At 41.8% G+C, this 15960-nt stretch overlaps 1 protein-coding gene across 1 annotated transcript in view; it reads right to left on the bottom strand.

The window, feature by feature from the left end:
* Nucleotides 1-13844, bottom strand: part of MEI4 (meiotic double-stranded break formation protein 4) — a 140442-nt gene extending 126598 nt beyond the window's left edge. Inside the window, exon 1 of the mRNA XM_015428163.1 lies at nt 13700-13844. Coding sequence (XP_015283649.1) covers nt 13700-13844 — 145 coding nt within the window. The remainder of the gene's footprint in view (nt 1-13699) is intronic.
* Nucleotides 13845-15960: the final 2116 nt, after the last annotated feature.

The following is a 15960-nucleotide window of genomic DNA, read 5'->3' as shown; positions in this document are numbered from 1 at the left end:
CCAGTAAAACGTTCCTTGCACCTGCTTTCTTGTTTTATTGATGCCTAGATGGCCTGCCATTAGTGTCTCAAGCACTATTGGTAGGATTTACAGCATATACTTTCATGGGACTACTAACTGTTTTCTCCCAGATGACAGAACCTTTCTGCCTTAGAGATATCCTGTAAAGTCTCTGGTCTATGATTTTGAGTAAGCTGCTTTTTCCCTCCACATTAACTTTTTTATTAATATTTTTGATAAATTAATACAGCTTTATAAAACAGCAACATTCAAAATTTCGGAGTCTGGTGGAGAGTATTACAAGAGTAACAAGTTTTGAAGGTATCAATACAACTTTTGGAACACAGAACATTATATTTCTTGTACAACAAGAGATAAACTAACTAAATAGTGCTAACTTATATGTGTTAGGGCAATTCTATCTGGTGTATCGCTTAGCTCAGTGGTACACAACTAGTGTAATATAGGCTTGAAGAGTGTAAGGAACTTGATAACTAAATATAGAGTAGTTTGAGATATATTTGTTTATGTGGTTGAATGTTTTCTTCAGTTATTTTATTAAAAAAGGGCAGCCACTTTGCAGAAAATGAGGTCATCTTAGGAAATTGGTCTGTACACCAGACTCAGTCTGTAATTTTTTCTAGAATAAAAAGGTCCCAGACTTTTGTAAACCATAGCTCGATTGTGGGGGCAAGATGGGACTTCCATCTGGAGGCTATGCAGGATCTGCAATTATTAAGCTAGATACGAGGTCTTTCTGAATCGATGGTATTTGGATATCTTGCCAGATGTTGAGAAAAGGTATTTTTGGTTTCAGTGGGACTTCATAGCCCATAATAATTTTAATCTGAGTGAGAACTTCATGCCAGAAAGAGTTAACAGTTGGGCATTCCCACCAATAATGGGCGTAAGTCCCAATACTTCCACAGTTCGTCCAACAGAGTGTTGAAGAATTTGGTGAGGAGAACGCTAGTTTCCGGGGAGTCAAGTACCATTGAGTTATAATTTTATATGACTGTCGCTGCGTACTGATGATTGGTGATGTAAGTGTAGATGAGGACCAAACTTGATCCCAGATTTCGTCCATGAATTTGAGGTCACACTGAACCAGGGCCTTCGTGCTTTTCTTCATGGTATATATTCTGCCTGGTTGACACAGTGTCCTCCAGACCATTACAAAGCCACTTAGGGTGGCCACTTTAGGAGCCTGAGGAAACAAAGGAAGAGAGGCTGCTGGAGCTGAGTTTATTCACAGCATATCTGCCATGGTAAACCAATTTGTAGATCACTTGGAATAGTCTTTTTACACTTGCTTGTGATTTCTTCCCAAGAGGGCCTGATCACTAAGCAAACTGCTCATGCCTTCATTAAAAAAAAATATTCTCAATCCATTTGTCAGCCCTTTTGTTACACGTGTTCAATTTGCATCAACCTTGGAAGTCCAACCAATTATTATTTTTTTTGAGGGAAAGGACTTGAGCTTGGTTTATTGGTTTGTTTTTTTAACCCATCCCATGTACGATTGATACTGTTCTATGTGTTGTCAAATCACAGCTGACTTATGGGGATCCTGTAGGGTTTTCAAGGCAAGAGATGTTCAGAGGAGGTTTGCCATTGCCTGGCTCTGTGTTCAAGCAACCCTGTACTTCCTTGGTGGTCTCCCAGTCAAGCATTAATCAGGGTCAACGGTGCTCAGTTTCTGAGATCTGACAAGATTGTGGTAGCCTGGGCCAACCAGGTCATGGTACATTATTGCATGGTATATATAAAGAGGACAGTATATTAATAGGTACAAGGAAAAGGAATGTATTAATACAGAATAAATACAAATGAAAATTTGTATTTGGATTTTCCCCCAACTCATATTTTAAAGAAAAGCAGATTGTTTATGCTATTGACCATGGGAGCTTTGGTTAAAAACAGCAGTTGGCTTCAGAGCAACTAATAACAGGTATAGTTATTTGAGGCAGATAAGATTATGTTGTTTGGCCTGGATGACTAATGCATGGAAAATAATTCACCACTCAGCACATGAATGATGGAAGTTGTTAAAAGCAATGGTTTCTTAAATTGATCTTTCTGCTCCAACTTCCTGCTTTTACAGTCTACCTTTTCTCTTTGTAGTCTGACATTAAATCTTTAGCCACAGACACAGAAAAATGAAAAATTAGAAATCAAATTTGAAAGTATGACTTGTTTATACAAACTCTGCATGTTAAGTTTGGTAAAACAGAAAAAAATATAAAAATACGATTATTATTTTTATTACTATGGGGTATATATTTTAGAAGCCTGCTATAACAAAAAATAAGGCCCCAATTTTTCCCACACCACAAATATTCTGACACTACTGTCTGTAAGATGGCAGAGGTCTCAAACGTTGGACTCTGAGAAGTAGGGGTACAGTTAGAAGAAGAAGAAGAAGAAGAAGAGATTGGATTTATACCCCGCTCTTCACTCAGAGTCTCAGAGCAGCTTACAAACTCCTTTCCCTTCCCCTCCCCACAACAGATACCCTGTGAGGTAGGTGGGGCTGAGAGAACTCTGACACAAACTGCTCTTTTTCAAGGACAGCTGTGCCAGAACTATGGCTTGCCCAAGGTCATCCAGCCAGGTGCATGTGGAGTAGTGGGGAATCAAACCCGGTTCTCCCAGATTAGAGTCCGCACACTTAACCACTACACCAAACTGGCTCTCCAGTTACCAACCTCCAGGTAGGACCTGGAGATCTCCCAGAATTACAACTGATCTCCAGACAACAGATCAGTCCCCCTGGAAAAAATGGAAACTTTGGAGAGTGGACCATATGGCATTGTACATTGCTATGGTCCCTCCCCTCTCCAAAGCCTGCCCTTCCTAGGCTCTGCTTCCAAATCTCCAGGAAGTTCCCAACCCAGATTTAGCAAACCTAAACAGGACCTCACTCTCTTCCCCACTGCAACCACAGGCAAGCCATTCCATCTGAGATGGACATGAGCCACAGTACGATTATACACTTCAGGAACGGTAGTTTGGGCCACCTCAGCAGATGCACTTAACTGTTCAAGCTCCATGGGGCAGGGCTGGGGCTATAGATAAATTCTGCCTTTTATTTTACTCAGTCTTAGTAACTTGCTCATTGTGAAAAGATCTAGCTCTGCCCTGCCTGCTGACCTTTTATTGGCATTTGTCTCCTGCCTCTGGCCCCACTGCCTTCTTATCACCACTTGACCTCACACTTGTCTATAATCACACCTCTTACTACCTGCTCTGGGAAAGTGCTCTAGATGGTTTGAGCTGACCTTGGCACAGTCCAGTATACAGTTAATTAAGCACAAGTACTTGCATTAACACCATGATGTTCCATTTTTTTGTTATTTTGTTTAAATCCCATAGGCAACTTCAGCCTAAGAAGGTCATTAGCTGCAAAAATGCAAATAACATTTTTACCACTGCAGCTGAAATTTGAAACTCTATGATTGACCAGAGTTTTCTTACTTGTCTATAAGAGCCCTTTAATTAATCTGAAAGAGAAATACAGGAGACAGTGAAAGGAAAGGAGTCCCTATAATACTATTGGATGTATCACAAGCTATCCTGAATCTGGGGGTACAATGTGATACCAGCTAGCCACAGCTTGTGCCCACTAAAGTAAGCCCTGGGCCCTGCAGGATCTGAAACAATACTGCAGGGCCTTTAAGACAGAGATGTTCCACCAGGCATATAGTCTGGGATAGCAATGGTCTGAAGAGCACCAGCCTCTGTCTCTGTGGGTTCCATTCCCTCTCATTTTCCCCTCCTAATTATTATCACCAGTATTGATTAAATCAGGGATGTCAAACATAAGACCTGAAGGCCAGAACTGGCCCACCTAGTCCTCTTATGTGGCCTGCAAGCAACTGATTCAAGGGAAAGAGTGCTGGGGAGTGGGTGGAGCCACTCCAATTGTGGCTTCAGCACAGCAGAACAACCGCATCTGCAGTAGTCGAGCTTTATTGGAGCATCTGCCCACCACTGCACAGCTTGCCTCTCCAGTCAGCCTATGTGGGTTTTCCTCTACAACCCCCTCCCAGCCCATGGGGCCTTGCAGTGAAATACACCAACACAGGGCATACCAGCTGCTGTCTTTTATACAGTTTGTATCTCCAGTACTTAGCATTACATTTTATGGCCTGACGTGACAAAGAGGCATTTATGTCAGATCCAGCCCTCGTAACAAATGAGTTTGACACCACTGGATTAAATGCTTATTTTAATATTGTAAAGTTAAGTTTTTAACTATTTATTATAATGTAATCCATCCTGAGCCCTGCAGTGCAGGGAAAGGGCAGGCTAGAAATTGAATGTATAAATAAAGTCAGCTAAGGATCCCAGAGACATCTGGAGAAGAATCAAACATCAAACAATGCACTAACGGTGTAAATAGACACCAATAAAGTTTGTTATGTGCAATATCATGTATTATTTTTTTCTCTTTTTTCTTAGTGCAATAACAATTTGAAATATAAAAATACAATTTGTTGTGGGTGAGTGTCTCCACAATTCAGTGAGAAAGTCCACAAAATCTGACAAAATTTCTGGATAAATCGTTTCTTGCAGTATCCTCCTTCAAAGATGGACAATTACTGACTTTAGCACTGGATTGTTAACAGGATATTATTATCAATTTCCAGTCACAATTTCAATTGCCATCAAAGTTCAGTTCTCAAAAGACTTGAAAGGGGGGCATGGTGATGCCATGCAGCATGGCAGTTGCATAATCTGTGAGCTCTGTCTCCCCCCTCTCTAAATACTACTCTACAGACCCAGATAAAGCTTCAGACCAACAAGGAATGGGTAAGAACTACGGCCCTAAAACTCCATTTACAAAAACATCTATAAAATCCTCTCAGAATTTCTTTAGCCTGAAAACTAGCAAAGTGAGACTGGAAAAATCAGGCACGGATCCACTTAAAATGGTGGCCAACCCATCTCTAACCAAAGCTCTAGGATCATCAGCTGACAGGCCACACCTCCCCCTCTTGTTATAAAGGATGGAAAAGAGACTAACTGAAAATATAATGCTTACCATCCAGCCGGTTCGTGACCAACTAACTGAGATTCAAATCGCTCTAACTAAAACTGCAAACACAGCCGAATCGGCCCTCAATATGAGCACGTTACTGAAAGACAATGTCCAGGACCTCCAATCATGGGAAACAAACCACAGGGAACATCTTCTTATTCTTGAGACATAAATGAGACAGCTGAATGCTAAATTTCGCGGGATACCGGAGGGGGGGGGGAGAACGTGGACCTAATCAGTTTTATGACGACATGGCTAGCTTTTGTTTTTCAACTAGAAGATGGGGTTCTGCCAGTTATCTTAAAGGCATATTGCATAGGTCCGACTGCTAATCCTAAATGCAGGGGACCGAGAGATATTTTACTACAGTTTGCTGATGGGAGGACTCGGCAGCAGATATTAAAAGAAGCAGCTGACAAGGGCTACCTGTTATACAAAGAACGCCAGATACAAGTCTCCCCTGATGTCCCTCAAGAGGCTTTAAAAATTCGGAAATCTTTGAAAACAACAACTTCCTGCCTTCAACAAGCTAACATACATTATAGATGGCTTGCGTCAGGAGGATTACAAGTAGCACATTGAGGATCTACATTGCAAGCAACTGATGAGGACTCGGGACTGACTCTTCTAGAAGCACTGCGGATTTCGGAGCCTATGGACACTAACGGAACACCCATAAAAAGGCACCATGAATCTCCAGAATCTCCAGAATGCAGCGCTAAAGTTTCCCCCCAAGATGCCTCCTGCTGATGACTTTCACAGGCACCATTCTTTCACAAGAGGGCAGGAAACCTTGTGGATCCATAATTTGTGCATGTTATACATTCTTTTTTTTTTGAGCCCCCCGAAGAGGATTTTTTTATTTGCATTTCTAAAAACTACATACTAATAATCTAAAACAAAAATAGGGGAAGGGTAACTACTTACTAAGGGATAAAGTAAAGAAAACCCACTAAAAACTCAAGAGATGGGAGCAGTGGCACAGGCAGTAAAAGCCTGCAATAATCTATCAGTGAACAGCCATAAGGCTGTTCGAGACCCACCGCGGCCGGGGTGAGCTCCCGGCCCTTGTCCCAGCTCCCGGCCCTTGTCCCAACTCCCGCCCACCCAGTGGTTCGAAAGCCTTACAAGTAGATAAATGGGTACCTGCTCCTAGGTAGCAGGGGACACCCTCCTTCCAACAGAGTGGTGTGCAGCAGGAGTGCCAGCGAAGCAGCGGTGCGGTGTGGTGGCAACAAGTAGTGATCTGGTGACCTGGTGAGCATGGCAAACATCCGGCGTCAAGCAGCGGCAGAATCCGGGCGGAGATTGGACCGAGAGGCATGGCAACACAACGACGCAGCGTGGCAGAGCCAATAGGACGAGTGCCGGAGCTGCGGTCATTGCACAGCCACGCACCATGAAGACCTCGCCTGAAGGAGTCGCTGCAAAATAATGGGACCTGCACCGAGACGCCGTCGCCAGGAGGTGGAGGAAAAAAGCCCACCATGAAGAGCCGAGAGAAGAAAGAACGACAAAGTACAAGAGCCCTGCTGTCCGGGTGCTGGTAGGCATTCACCCTCCCCCCCGTGTATTGTGGCCCTAGATAGGAAATGTAAAATGTCTATGTAAACCACTCCGAGCCTTTGGGAAGGAGCGGTATAGAAGCCGAATTAAATAAATAAATAAAATAAATAAAGAGATGGCGGTCATACATACAACTTATCAAAATTAGCTTTAAGCTCCTTGTTCAATAACAATACATTGACTGTGGTCACCTATCAATTATTTTTAGCTTATATAATAACTTAAATCACCCCTAGTTTTGACCTAATTTAAAAAGCATTATAAGGATTAATTACTAAAATATATAGAGTTTTCAGAGTGTAATAACATCTCATTTTTTCTTATCCTTATGTTTTCTCAAATGATAGCTTGTCATTGGGGAGGCTGCCTCTAACTTAGAGTCTGGATCCTCGTCTGAGTCTGTTGCTGCTCCTTCTTCTTCACTTTCATTGGTGCTCTCTTCTTTCTCGGGTTCTTTCTCTCCTGGTGGACAGCTGTGTAGATGCAAAAATTCTTGTGCCTTTTCAACAGTCAATTTTTTTTTCTTATTCATGAATTTGAAGATTATGCCTTCAGGTGTCACCCATCTGTAGGGAATGCTTTTCTTTTGTAGGAATAGTACTAGGTCTCTATATTTCCTCCTCCTCCTTCTTATTTCAAATGGTATGTCCTTTAACACTTTTATTTCTTTGTCTTTGATTTTCAAGGCAGATCCACTTGTCGCTTTGAGAATTTGGTCTCTCACTTGTCTTCTCAAGAATATCACAATCACTTCCCCCAGCAGATTTTTTTTTTCTTATAAATTCTGGATAAGATCTATAGATCATATGTATTTCACTTTGTAATATGTCCGCTTTTATATCTGCTAAAGGGCCAAATGCATCACACATAGTCTGTTTCAGATTCTCAGTTATCTTCAGGAACACCTTGAAACCTTAAGACATAGCTTGCTCTCTCCATTTGTAGCTGTAACAATTGAGACACTTCCATCAAACTCTTTTTTTCGATCACCTGCAGTTCCCCCCCCCCTTGCTGTATCGAGTTCCCTTGCTGTATCAATGTTAGACTGACTGACCTGCAATTTCCTGGTTCCCCTCTGGACCTCTTTTTTAAAAATGGTGTAAAATTTGCTACTCTCCAGTCTTCTGGTATAGCAGTTGAATTTAGTGATAGTTGATCTATTAAGATGTATATGTAACCTATCTGACATTTGAGTTTCCTAATGTTATCAGGACCTGGAGACTTATTGGTCTTTAATTTTCCTGATAGATCTAGAGCTTCATCTCTTGTCACCTCAATTTGACTCAGTTCTTCAGACTCCCTTCCTGAAAATAATGACTGTGGCATGGATATATGCCCTGCACTTCCCACAGTGAACACAGATGCAAAAAATTCATTGAGCTTCACTGTCATCTCCCCATCTTCCTATGTCATCCAAAGGTCTAACTGCTTCTCTGGCTGTTTTTCTGTTCCAGATATATATATTTAAATTATTGTTTATCTTGATGCTGTTAGCAACCTGCTCCTCAAAATCTCTCTTTGCATGCCTACATTTTTTTTATTTTGCCAAAGCCCTTCTGTTTCTTTGGGTACTGCCACCAGCAATGCAAAAAGTCACCTATGTGGCCACAACTTTTCCAGCAGTATTTATTACAGTCAGGATTTATTCTGTGGAGATGAACAGGAGTCATGTACCAACAGTTAACCACTTTAAAATAGTTAAATATGATAGAATTTTTTTTGAAGAATTATTTGGAGACTTCCAGATGGTATCCCAGTCTTTTGGCAAAATGCGATTATCACATTCCATTTGCCAAGTCGATATATTTTTGTTTTTATTGAGAGTCAATGTAGAAACCAAGATTTTATAGATTTTTTAAATGAGGCCCTTAAAATTTTGAGAGCGATTAGCTAATAGCTGTTCAAAGTCATTAAGTGAATTCTCAAACACTTCTTGTTGCTTGAATTCTTGTAGAAGGTGTAGAATCTGAAAATAACTGAACCAAGGAATTTTCCAGCCCATTTTTGTTTCTAATTCCGCTTTAGTCAAGGGATTCCTGTTTTTTGTTAAATCTATTAAGCATGAAATTCCTACTTTGCTCCATCCTGCTGCTATCTTTCCTTCTTTTCCAGGTGGAAACCATTCCTGATTTAGGAATGAGGAGATTTGTGAGCGAGGAGGAAGAAGGCATTTCCTGTAGCGGTCCCGTACTGTCAGCGAGGATTCCAGGTAGTGATTTTGCTTACAGGATTTCAGTCTAGCAGCAGGAGCATTCCAGAAAATATCTTGTAATGGGATCCAATTAGTAAAATATTCTTCTATTTGCTTCAACATGGGTTCTGTGTCACTGTTTAGAGTTTTTACCGTGCAAACTAAATTGCTGGCAGCATAATAGAGTGCCAAGTCCGGGAGCTTGAGGCCGCCCAGAGTAGCTGGGGATTTTAATATTGAAAAGGAAATTCTAGGTTTTTTGTAATCCCAGAAAAAAAATTAATTGATTTTTGCTAGGAGTTTCTGAAGTATGTTAATTGGTAATTTCCTAAACAAGAATAGAAATTTCAGAAGAAAAAAAATTAAGTAAATTAAGTCTGCCTGCCCATGATGGATTTAGGCGGTTTTCAATGAACTCTTCACCTCTTGAAAAGTAGTATTAAAATTACAAGATAGCAAGTTTGTTAGATCAGGAGGTATTATAATGACAAGGGATCTCCAGTTTGACAGGGACCATTTGAATGGGAAGGCAGCTTGGAGTCTGTCTCTCACCTCTTTCTTGACTGAGATAGAAATTATCTTTGGTTTAAGTAAATTCACTTTCAGTCCTGTTAAGGACTGCATCTTATTGAAAATCTGTTGCAATTCAGTAAGCGAAGCTTCTGAGTTTGAGAGAAATATAATCAAGTCATCTGCATAGAGACTAACTGAATGGACCACGTTGTTAACTCTGATGCCTAAGATTGTATGGTTGGTTCTAATGGCAGACACCAAAGGTTCTATTGCCAGGGCAAAAAGGAGCGGTGACATTGGGCACCCTTGCCTGGTGCCTCTTTGTAGTTGTATGCCCCTGCTTGTAGAGTTGTTTGTCTGGATCTTGGCCTTAGGGAATGCATACCTAGTCTTTATAGCTGTTTGAAATTTAAGTCCAAAGTTCATAGTTTTCAGAAGTAAGTGTAAATATGTTAATTCGACGAGGTCGACAGCTTTTTCTAGGTCCACTGATAGCATTAAAGAGTCCGTATCTTGGACTTTGCAGTATGAAATTATGTTCAACATGCGTCTGATGTTATCTGTTAAAGCCTGTCTGGTCTGGTTCTATGTAGTGATGAATAATGTTTTGAAGCCTTGCAGCCAGTATCTTTGAGAATATCTTTGTGTCACAGTTTAAAAGTGCGATGAGTCTGTAAGAACTAGGTAGTTCTCTGTTTCAAGAAGGTTTAGGGATAGGAATTATCAAAGATTCTGCCCAGGAAGGTGGCATTTTCCCTGATGTCAGTATGTGGTTGCATGTATAAGTTAATTGATCCTTCAAAGAAGACTAAACATTTTGTAAAATTTCAGGCCAAACCTATCTGTGCCGGGGGCTGTGTTTCATTTTATTTGAGAGATTGCTTTCTGAACCTCCTCTGAAGTAATGGGAGAGTCTAAAAAAAGGTTGTGTTCTGGAGATGGTTTTTTAATAAAGTTTTTGTTTCGCAGGAATTGTTGGATGTCTTCTTCCTTCGGGTTATTAGAGGTATATAGTTCTTAGTAGAATTTAGCAAAACACTCCCGAATATCCAGTGGGTTAACCAGTCTGCTGTTATCCTTACTTCTCATTGTGAGTATCTTGCAACCCGCTCATTTCTGTTTAACATGCCATGCCGATAGTTTTAACCTTTTGGGGGCTTTTTTTTGCCAATATCATTGTTTGATATAAAGGAGTTGTTTCTGGATTCTTTGAGAATCTATGGATTGTAGAATTTTCCGTTCTGCCTCCAGTTCTTTCAATACTTTCTTGTTTCCTGGTTTTTTGTGTATTTTTTCAGGGTCTCTAATTTTGCTCATTAATGGATTGATTTTTTTGTTCTCTTTCTCTTTTTAGGTTTGCAGCTAAGCTTTCCTCTCAACAGTGCCTTGAGAGCATCCCAGACCATGTGTTGTTTCACTTCTTCATTGTTGTTTTCTTTGAAATAAATGTCAATGGCTTGTTGAATTTCCTCTTTGCAGCATTCATTTAATAAAATGCATTTATTCAGTCTCCCTTATTGTCAATTGTGTGCTTGGTGTTGTTTCAGTAAGTACATTTGTATGAAGGCATGATCAGACCACATGAAAGGACCAATTTCAGGATTACTGATTTTGTGCATGAGAGAATCAGAGATTAACAAGTAGTCGATGCATGTATAGGAATGAAACCTGTGGGAGAAATAAATATAGTCCCAATCTCCTTTGTGCAATACTCTTCATGCATCCTTACAGACTGTATTTCTCCAATATCTCATAAGATCGCCCCCAATAACTATGTGACCTTCCATGAATTTGTCTAATTCAGCCAGAGTTTCATCTAGAAACTTCTCCTGCACTTCATTAGGAGCATAGATAGAGGCAAAAGTGAACTGCATATGATCCAGTGTGCCTTTAAGAAACAGAAATCTACCTTGAGGGTCTGTCAGCTGTTCGCCACAGTTAAACTGCACAGATTTTGAAAAAAAGAATAGCTACACCACGCAACTTTGAAGAACCACAGGCATTATATTGTTGCTCATACCAGGAAGAGCTTAAAAACCTTTTTCTTTCTGCTTTTAAGTGTGTCTCCTGTAGGAATAGAATGGATGGTCTCTCTCTTAGAACATAAGCCGTCATTCAATTACATTTAATAACATTGTTCAAACCATGGGTGTTGATTGATCTAATTTTGTAGTAGTCAGTCATTCTGTTTACACTTTTTTTGGTTACAGAAGTTAGCTGAGAACTACTTAGTATTTGCCACTTACACTATAATTTGAAGGTATTTAAAAAGTACAATAAGGCTTCCCTGCAAAGCTTGCGAAAACAAAAAAAGGAAACTTATTCAAAACCCTCTACAACCCACCCTCACCCCCTCTCCAACTTAGAACCTTAAGTACTCTTAACAATTAAGAACCTTACCAAGAGGCGAGATTTAAGAAGGAGTAACAGTGGTCTCGGTAGCTTAGATCTTGCTCTGATCAACAGGAAAGGTTCTGCCATCAGAGAACACTGATAAACCGGAGAGCAAATCTAGACTCTACAACGCCCCTCCCCCTAGGCTCCAGTTTTTTCAGTAGGTTTAAACAGAATGACCAAAAAAATGCATACATCAAGGAAAGCAATAAATTCTGTCTTTTGCATGTAAAACATAACCAGCTTAAAGCCCTCCTGGCATGATTGGTACTGGAATCTTGCTAGTTTTCTGAGGTGTTGCAGGAAAAAGCCTCCTGTGTTTAAAGGCTTTCTTTGCATCTTGCTCCATTGGGGTTTCCTCTTGCAGTGATTGAAGCAACGCCATACCGGAATCTTCATCTGAGGCATAGAATTGGAAGTTTTGGTGAGCAACATATAATTTCCCCAAGGGCAACCATCGATATTTTTGGTTCATAGTTTGAAGCTTTGTTGTCACTGGTTTAAGAGAGCATCTAATGGCAATGGCTTCCTTGGGGATATCTGGAAAAACTTGTAAGGTGTCTCCATCAAACTTAAGCATGCCAGGAGTTCTGGCCAGCTCTAATATTGTCTTTCTGACTCTGGCATCGCATCAGGGATTGTTAATAAAATGTCTCTTGGCTTGGTGCGTTTAGTTCTAGCAGAGGTCCCCATTCTTGTAGCATAAGTAATAACTGGGTACACCCCTTCTTCCAGGTTTAAAGCTGTTGACAGTAGGGAAGCCATGAAGGATATACGATCTTTGTTTTCCTCAGCCTCCTCTCTGAGGCCTCTTACTTTTAAATTGGATGGTTTAAAGTCAGCCTTTAAAGAAATTAGTGTGTCTTTCTGGGCTGCTGTGGCATCTTGCAACTCTTTGATACTGGCCTGATTAGTCAGCCCTAGTTCCCAAGCTTCATCAACTCTTTGCATTGTCAGAGAAAGGGCCCTTTGTATCTCATCTAGCTGCTCTGAGAGTGCTGACATTTTTCCCAAGAGCCCACTCTCCATTGTTTTTAAATGTTCTAAAATGAGGTTGGAGGATGAGGGACTTACCGGTTGTTCCAATGGGTCTGAGATTGCTGCTATTTTGAATTCTGTTTGCTGGGCTGCACCTTTTTGTGAAGTGGGCTTGAAACTCAACATCAAAAAAACTAAGATCATGGCATCCGGCCCCATCACGCCTTGGCAAATAAAAGGGGAAGCCGTGGAAGCCGTGACAGACTTTACATTCCTGGGATCCAAGATCACTGCAGATGGTAACTGCAGCCATGAAATTAAAAGACACCTGCTCCTTGGGAGGAAACCAATGGCAAACCTAGACAGCATAATAAAAACTAGAGATATCACCCTGCCAACAAAAGTCCGTATGGTCAAAGCAATGGTATTCCCAGTAGTAATGTATGATAGTCAGAATTGGACTATAAGGAAGGCCGAGTGCCAAAGAGTAGATTCTTTTGAATTATGGTGCTGGAGAAGACTCTTGAGAGTCCCTTGGACTGCAGTCAATCCTAAAAGAAATCAACTCTGCCTGTTCCCTGGAAGGCCAGATACTGAAGCTGAAGCTCAGATACTTTGGCCACCAAATGAGAAGGAAGCAGTCACTGGAAAAGACCCTGATGCGGGCGTCAGGTCCCCCATGTTGACATCTGGTGGTAAACCTGAGGAGTCAGGGCAACATGGGATACACCACTGTGGCCCAGCCGCTGTAAGCCTTCCCATGTGCCACACGCTTCCTGTCCCTTCCTCCCACTCACATTCTGGGTCTCATTGGACAGCCTCCAGGGGTTCTGTGTTCTCCTCATCAGCATCCGGTGCTGCTTGTGACGTCCCTGTAGAAGAGAAAGACTGATTTACGATGGGGCCACTGAGCCCCAGAAGCTGGGCCAATAGCGCTCGAGGTGCTTCATGGCCAGTCATTGGATGCCATCATGGTGATCCGCAAAGATGCCCACCATGAGCCTGGCACTTACCGGCCAGACAGGCCATCTCGACATCTCCGCCATCACTCTTTTCCTGGTCACTGCTCCATTGCTGGGTTGTGTTCTGGGTCTCTGAATCCGAAAATGGAAGGGGAGAGGCATTCTCACCACCGTCGGTGCCTTCTGTGCATGTCATGACTGCAGCTGGGTTGTGATATCTCTGCCCAAGGTCCCTGTATCAGCACCTTATGGCTCCGCTGACTGGGAGCTCCAGTGGACTGCTGTGCGTCCACTGTGGCATCTCCTTGTGATACACCCACATGGAAGGGTGGCCTCATGTGCCGGGCATGTGCTGCCACAGTCTCAGGCATCACCAACTCCCTGCCATGTGCTCTGCCATGCTGTGGCAGCATGGAGTGTGACTTGACCTCTGAGTGCACTGGTGGTCTGTGTGGTGTCTGAGACTGTTGTATGGAGCTCATGGTGTGCAGCTGTCATCATGCATTTGGGGTGTGGGTCCGTAACATGGGGGAAGGGAGGCTCCCAAGGTTCAGTGGCCTGGGATGACGCCGTATGCAGGTGCTGTGGGAACAGGCTCTAGGGTGTCTACCGCCTGATCTGTGTCCTTCAGTGTGCTTGGAATGTTCACATCCACCACCCCAGGAACTGTGGCCTGCTGGTGGTCAGACCTACCTGCCTGGCTGCTGGTAGATGGCTGAGGCTTGGATGTGTCCCATGAGTCCTCGGTGAAGAGTTCCTGGGATGCCTCCTCAGAGGACATGGAGGGGGCCTGGGAGGCCTGTTGGGCAGGAACCCACCGAAGACTCTGGAGTACCCTTCTTGGCTGTATGTCTCCCTCACCGTGGAGGGCCTGGAGAGAAGTAAGACTTTCCTCCATGAATTGCTCTGATCCTGACAGGGGAGATGAAACCAGAGAGATGCAGTGTAGAGAGAAATCCCAGAGCGAAAAGGGAGATTTTCTCTTTCTTTCTTTCAGCAGAAAGGGAGATTTTCTCTTTCTTTCTTTCTTCTTACTCGCTCTCGCTCTCGCTATCTCTCTCTCTCTCTCTCCCTTTCTTTGTTAGCGAAGAAAATATTAATAGAATTTTATTTTTTTAGGAATTCTCCCAAGAGGAGAGGGAAAAATAACAAAAGTTCTGAAAGGTGCCCCCCCTGTGCTGCCTTAGATCCAAAGGCTGCTTGAAAGGTGCCGAAAGGGGACTCTGGGATGCTGGGCAGATGTTTCCATCTGATCGCACCCCTTTACTCTGCGCAGGAATCGCGTCTATGCCACTGCTAATTGTACGTATGATCGCACCCCTGGTCAGTTATCCAGGCAACTAACTCTAAGGCATAATGGCTTTTAAAAGGAACAAGACAATGGCTTGTCTTTGTCAACGGCTGTCATCTACAAAATAAGGGTGCAATATATTTCCGGGGGGGGGGGACATTCTCTTTATTAAGCATGCATTTAAAAAGTCAACAAAATGTCCATTAACTCAACTAAAGAAACAAAATCAGTCTGAGTTATAGCATCAGTGCCCATTACTTAAAACCACTGTCAGTAGCAAAGACAACTCAATTTCAACTCATTGTTATTGTTGGCCTACAATAACTGGAAAGATGTATGTTACATATATTGAAGATGAAAGTTAGAAACAGAGTGCTCCATCAAGAAGTTGGATAAAAATGAAACCAAACTGATCTAGTTACCATTCTGAATCCATGACTGATAGGTTTCTGGGCAGCTATTAAAATAAGAAAATAAGCAAAGAAATTCTCATAAAGCTCTTTTAGATATATTGGCTCATAAAAATTGTCAATTTGAAACTAAAAAATGGACCATGTTGAGCATATAAAGCAGAAAGGCCCTGATTCTTTAAAAAGTATGGTTCATCTAAGTCTCTATTAGTAGAAATAAAAGAAAACTGGCTATACAAGTTGACATCTGTGAGCAGAAAGAAAATTGGCATTGTGGAAAATATCAGGTGGCTACACTAAATCAAGTGGCATCTGACACTGTTACATACTTGTAAGCTTCCAAAGTGTTTATGAGAAGCACAAAAGACCATTTGGAAAATTCTATGAGGTGTAGCTGACTACCGATGAGAGTTTTTTGCATACATCATCCATCATGCTGACAATGCACAAAGGAATATATGATTCTGATATACTGAGATTTAACTTATTTTGTTTTCATAAGTCTTTGTTATTTCCCATTGATTTCAGTGGAATGCCTGGATGTCATGATGGTTCTTTGTACATGCAATTTTTTTTTAATGGAAGAACATTCAGTCAGATGAGTTTTCAAA

The sequence above is a fragment of the Gekko japonicus genome, unplaced genomic scaffold (assembly GCF_001447785.1).
Source record: "Gekko japonicus isolate JY-2015 unplaced genomic scaffold, Gekko_japonicus_V1.1 scaffold1513, whole genome shotgun sequence".
Classification (NCBI taxonomy): domain Eukaryota; kingdom Metazoa; phylum Chordata; class Lepidosauria; order Squamata; family Gekkonidae; genus Gekko; species Gekko japonicus.
Note: the sequence above shows the minus strand (reverse complement) of the source record. Positions and strands in the feature narration are given on the sequence as shown.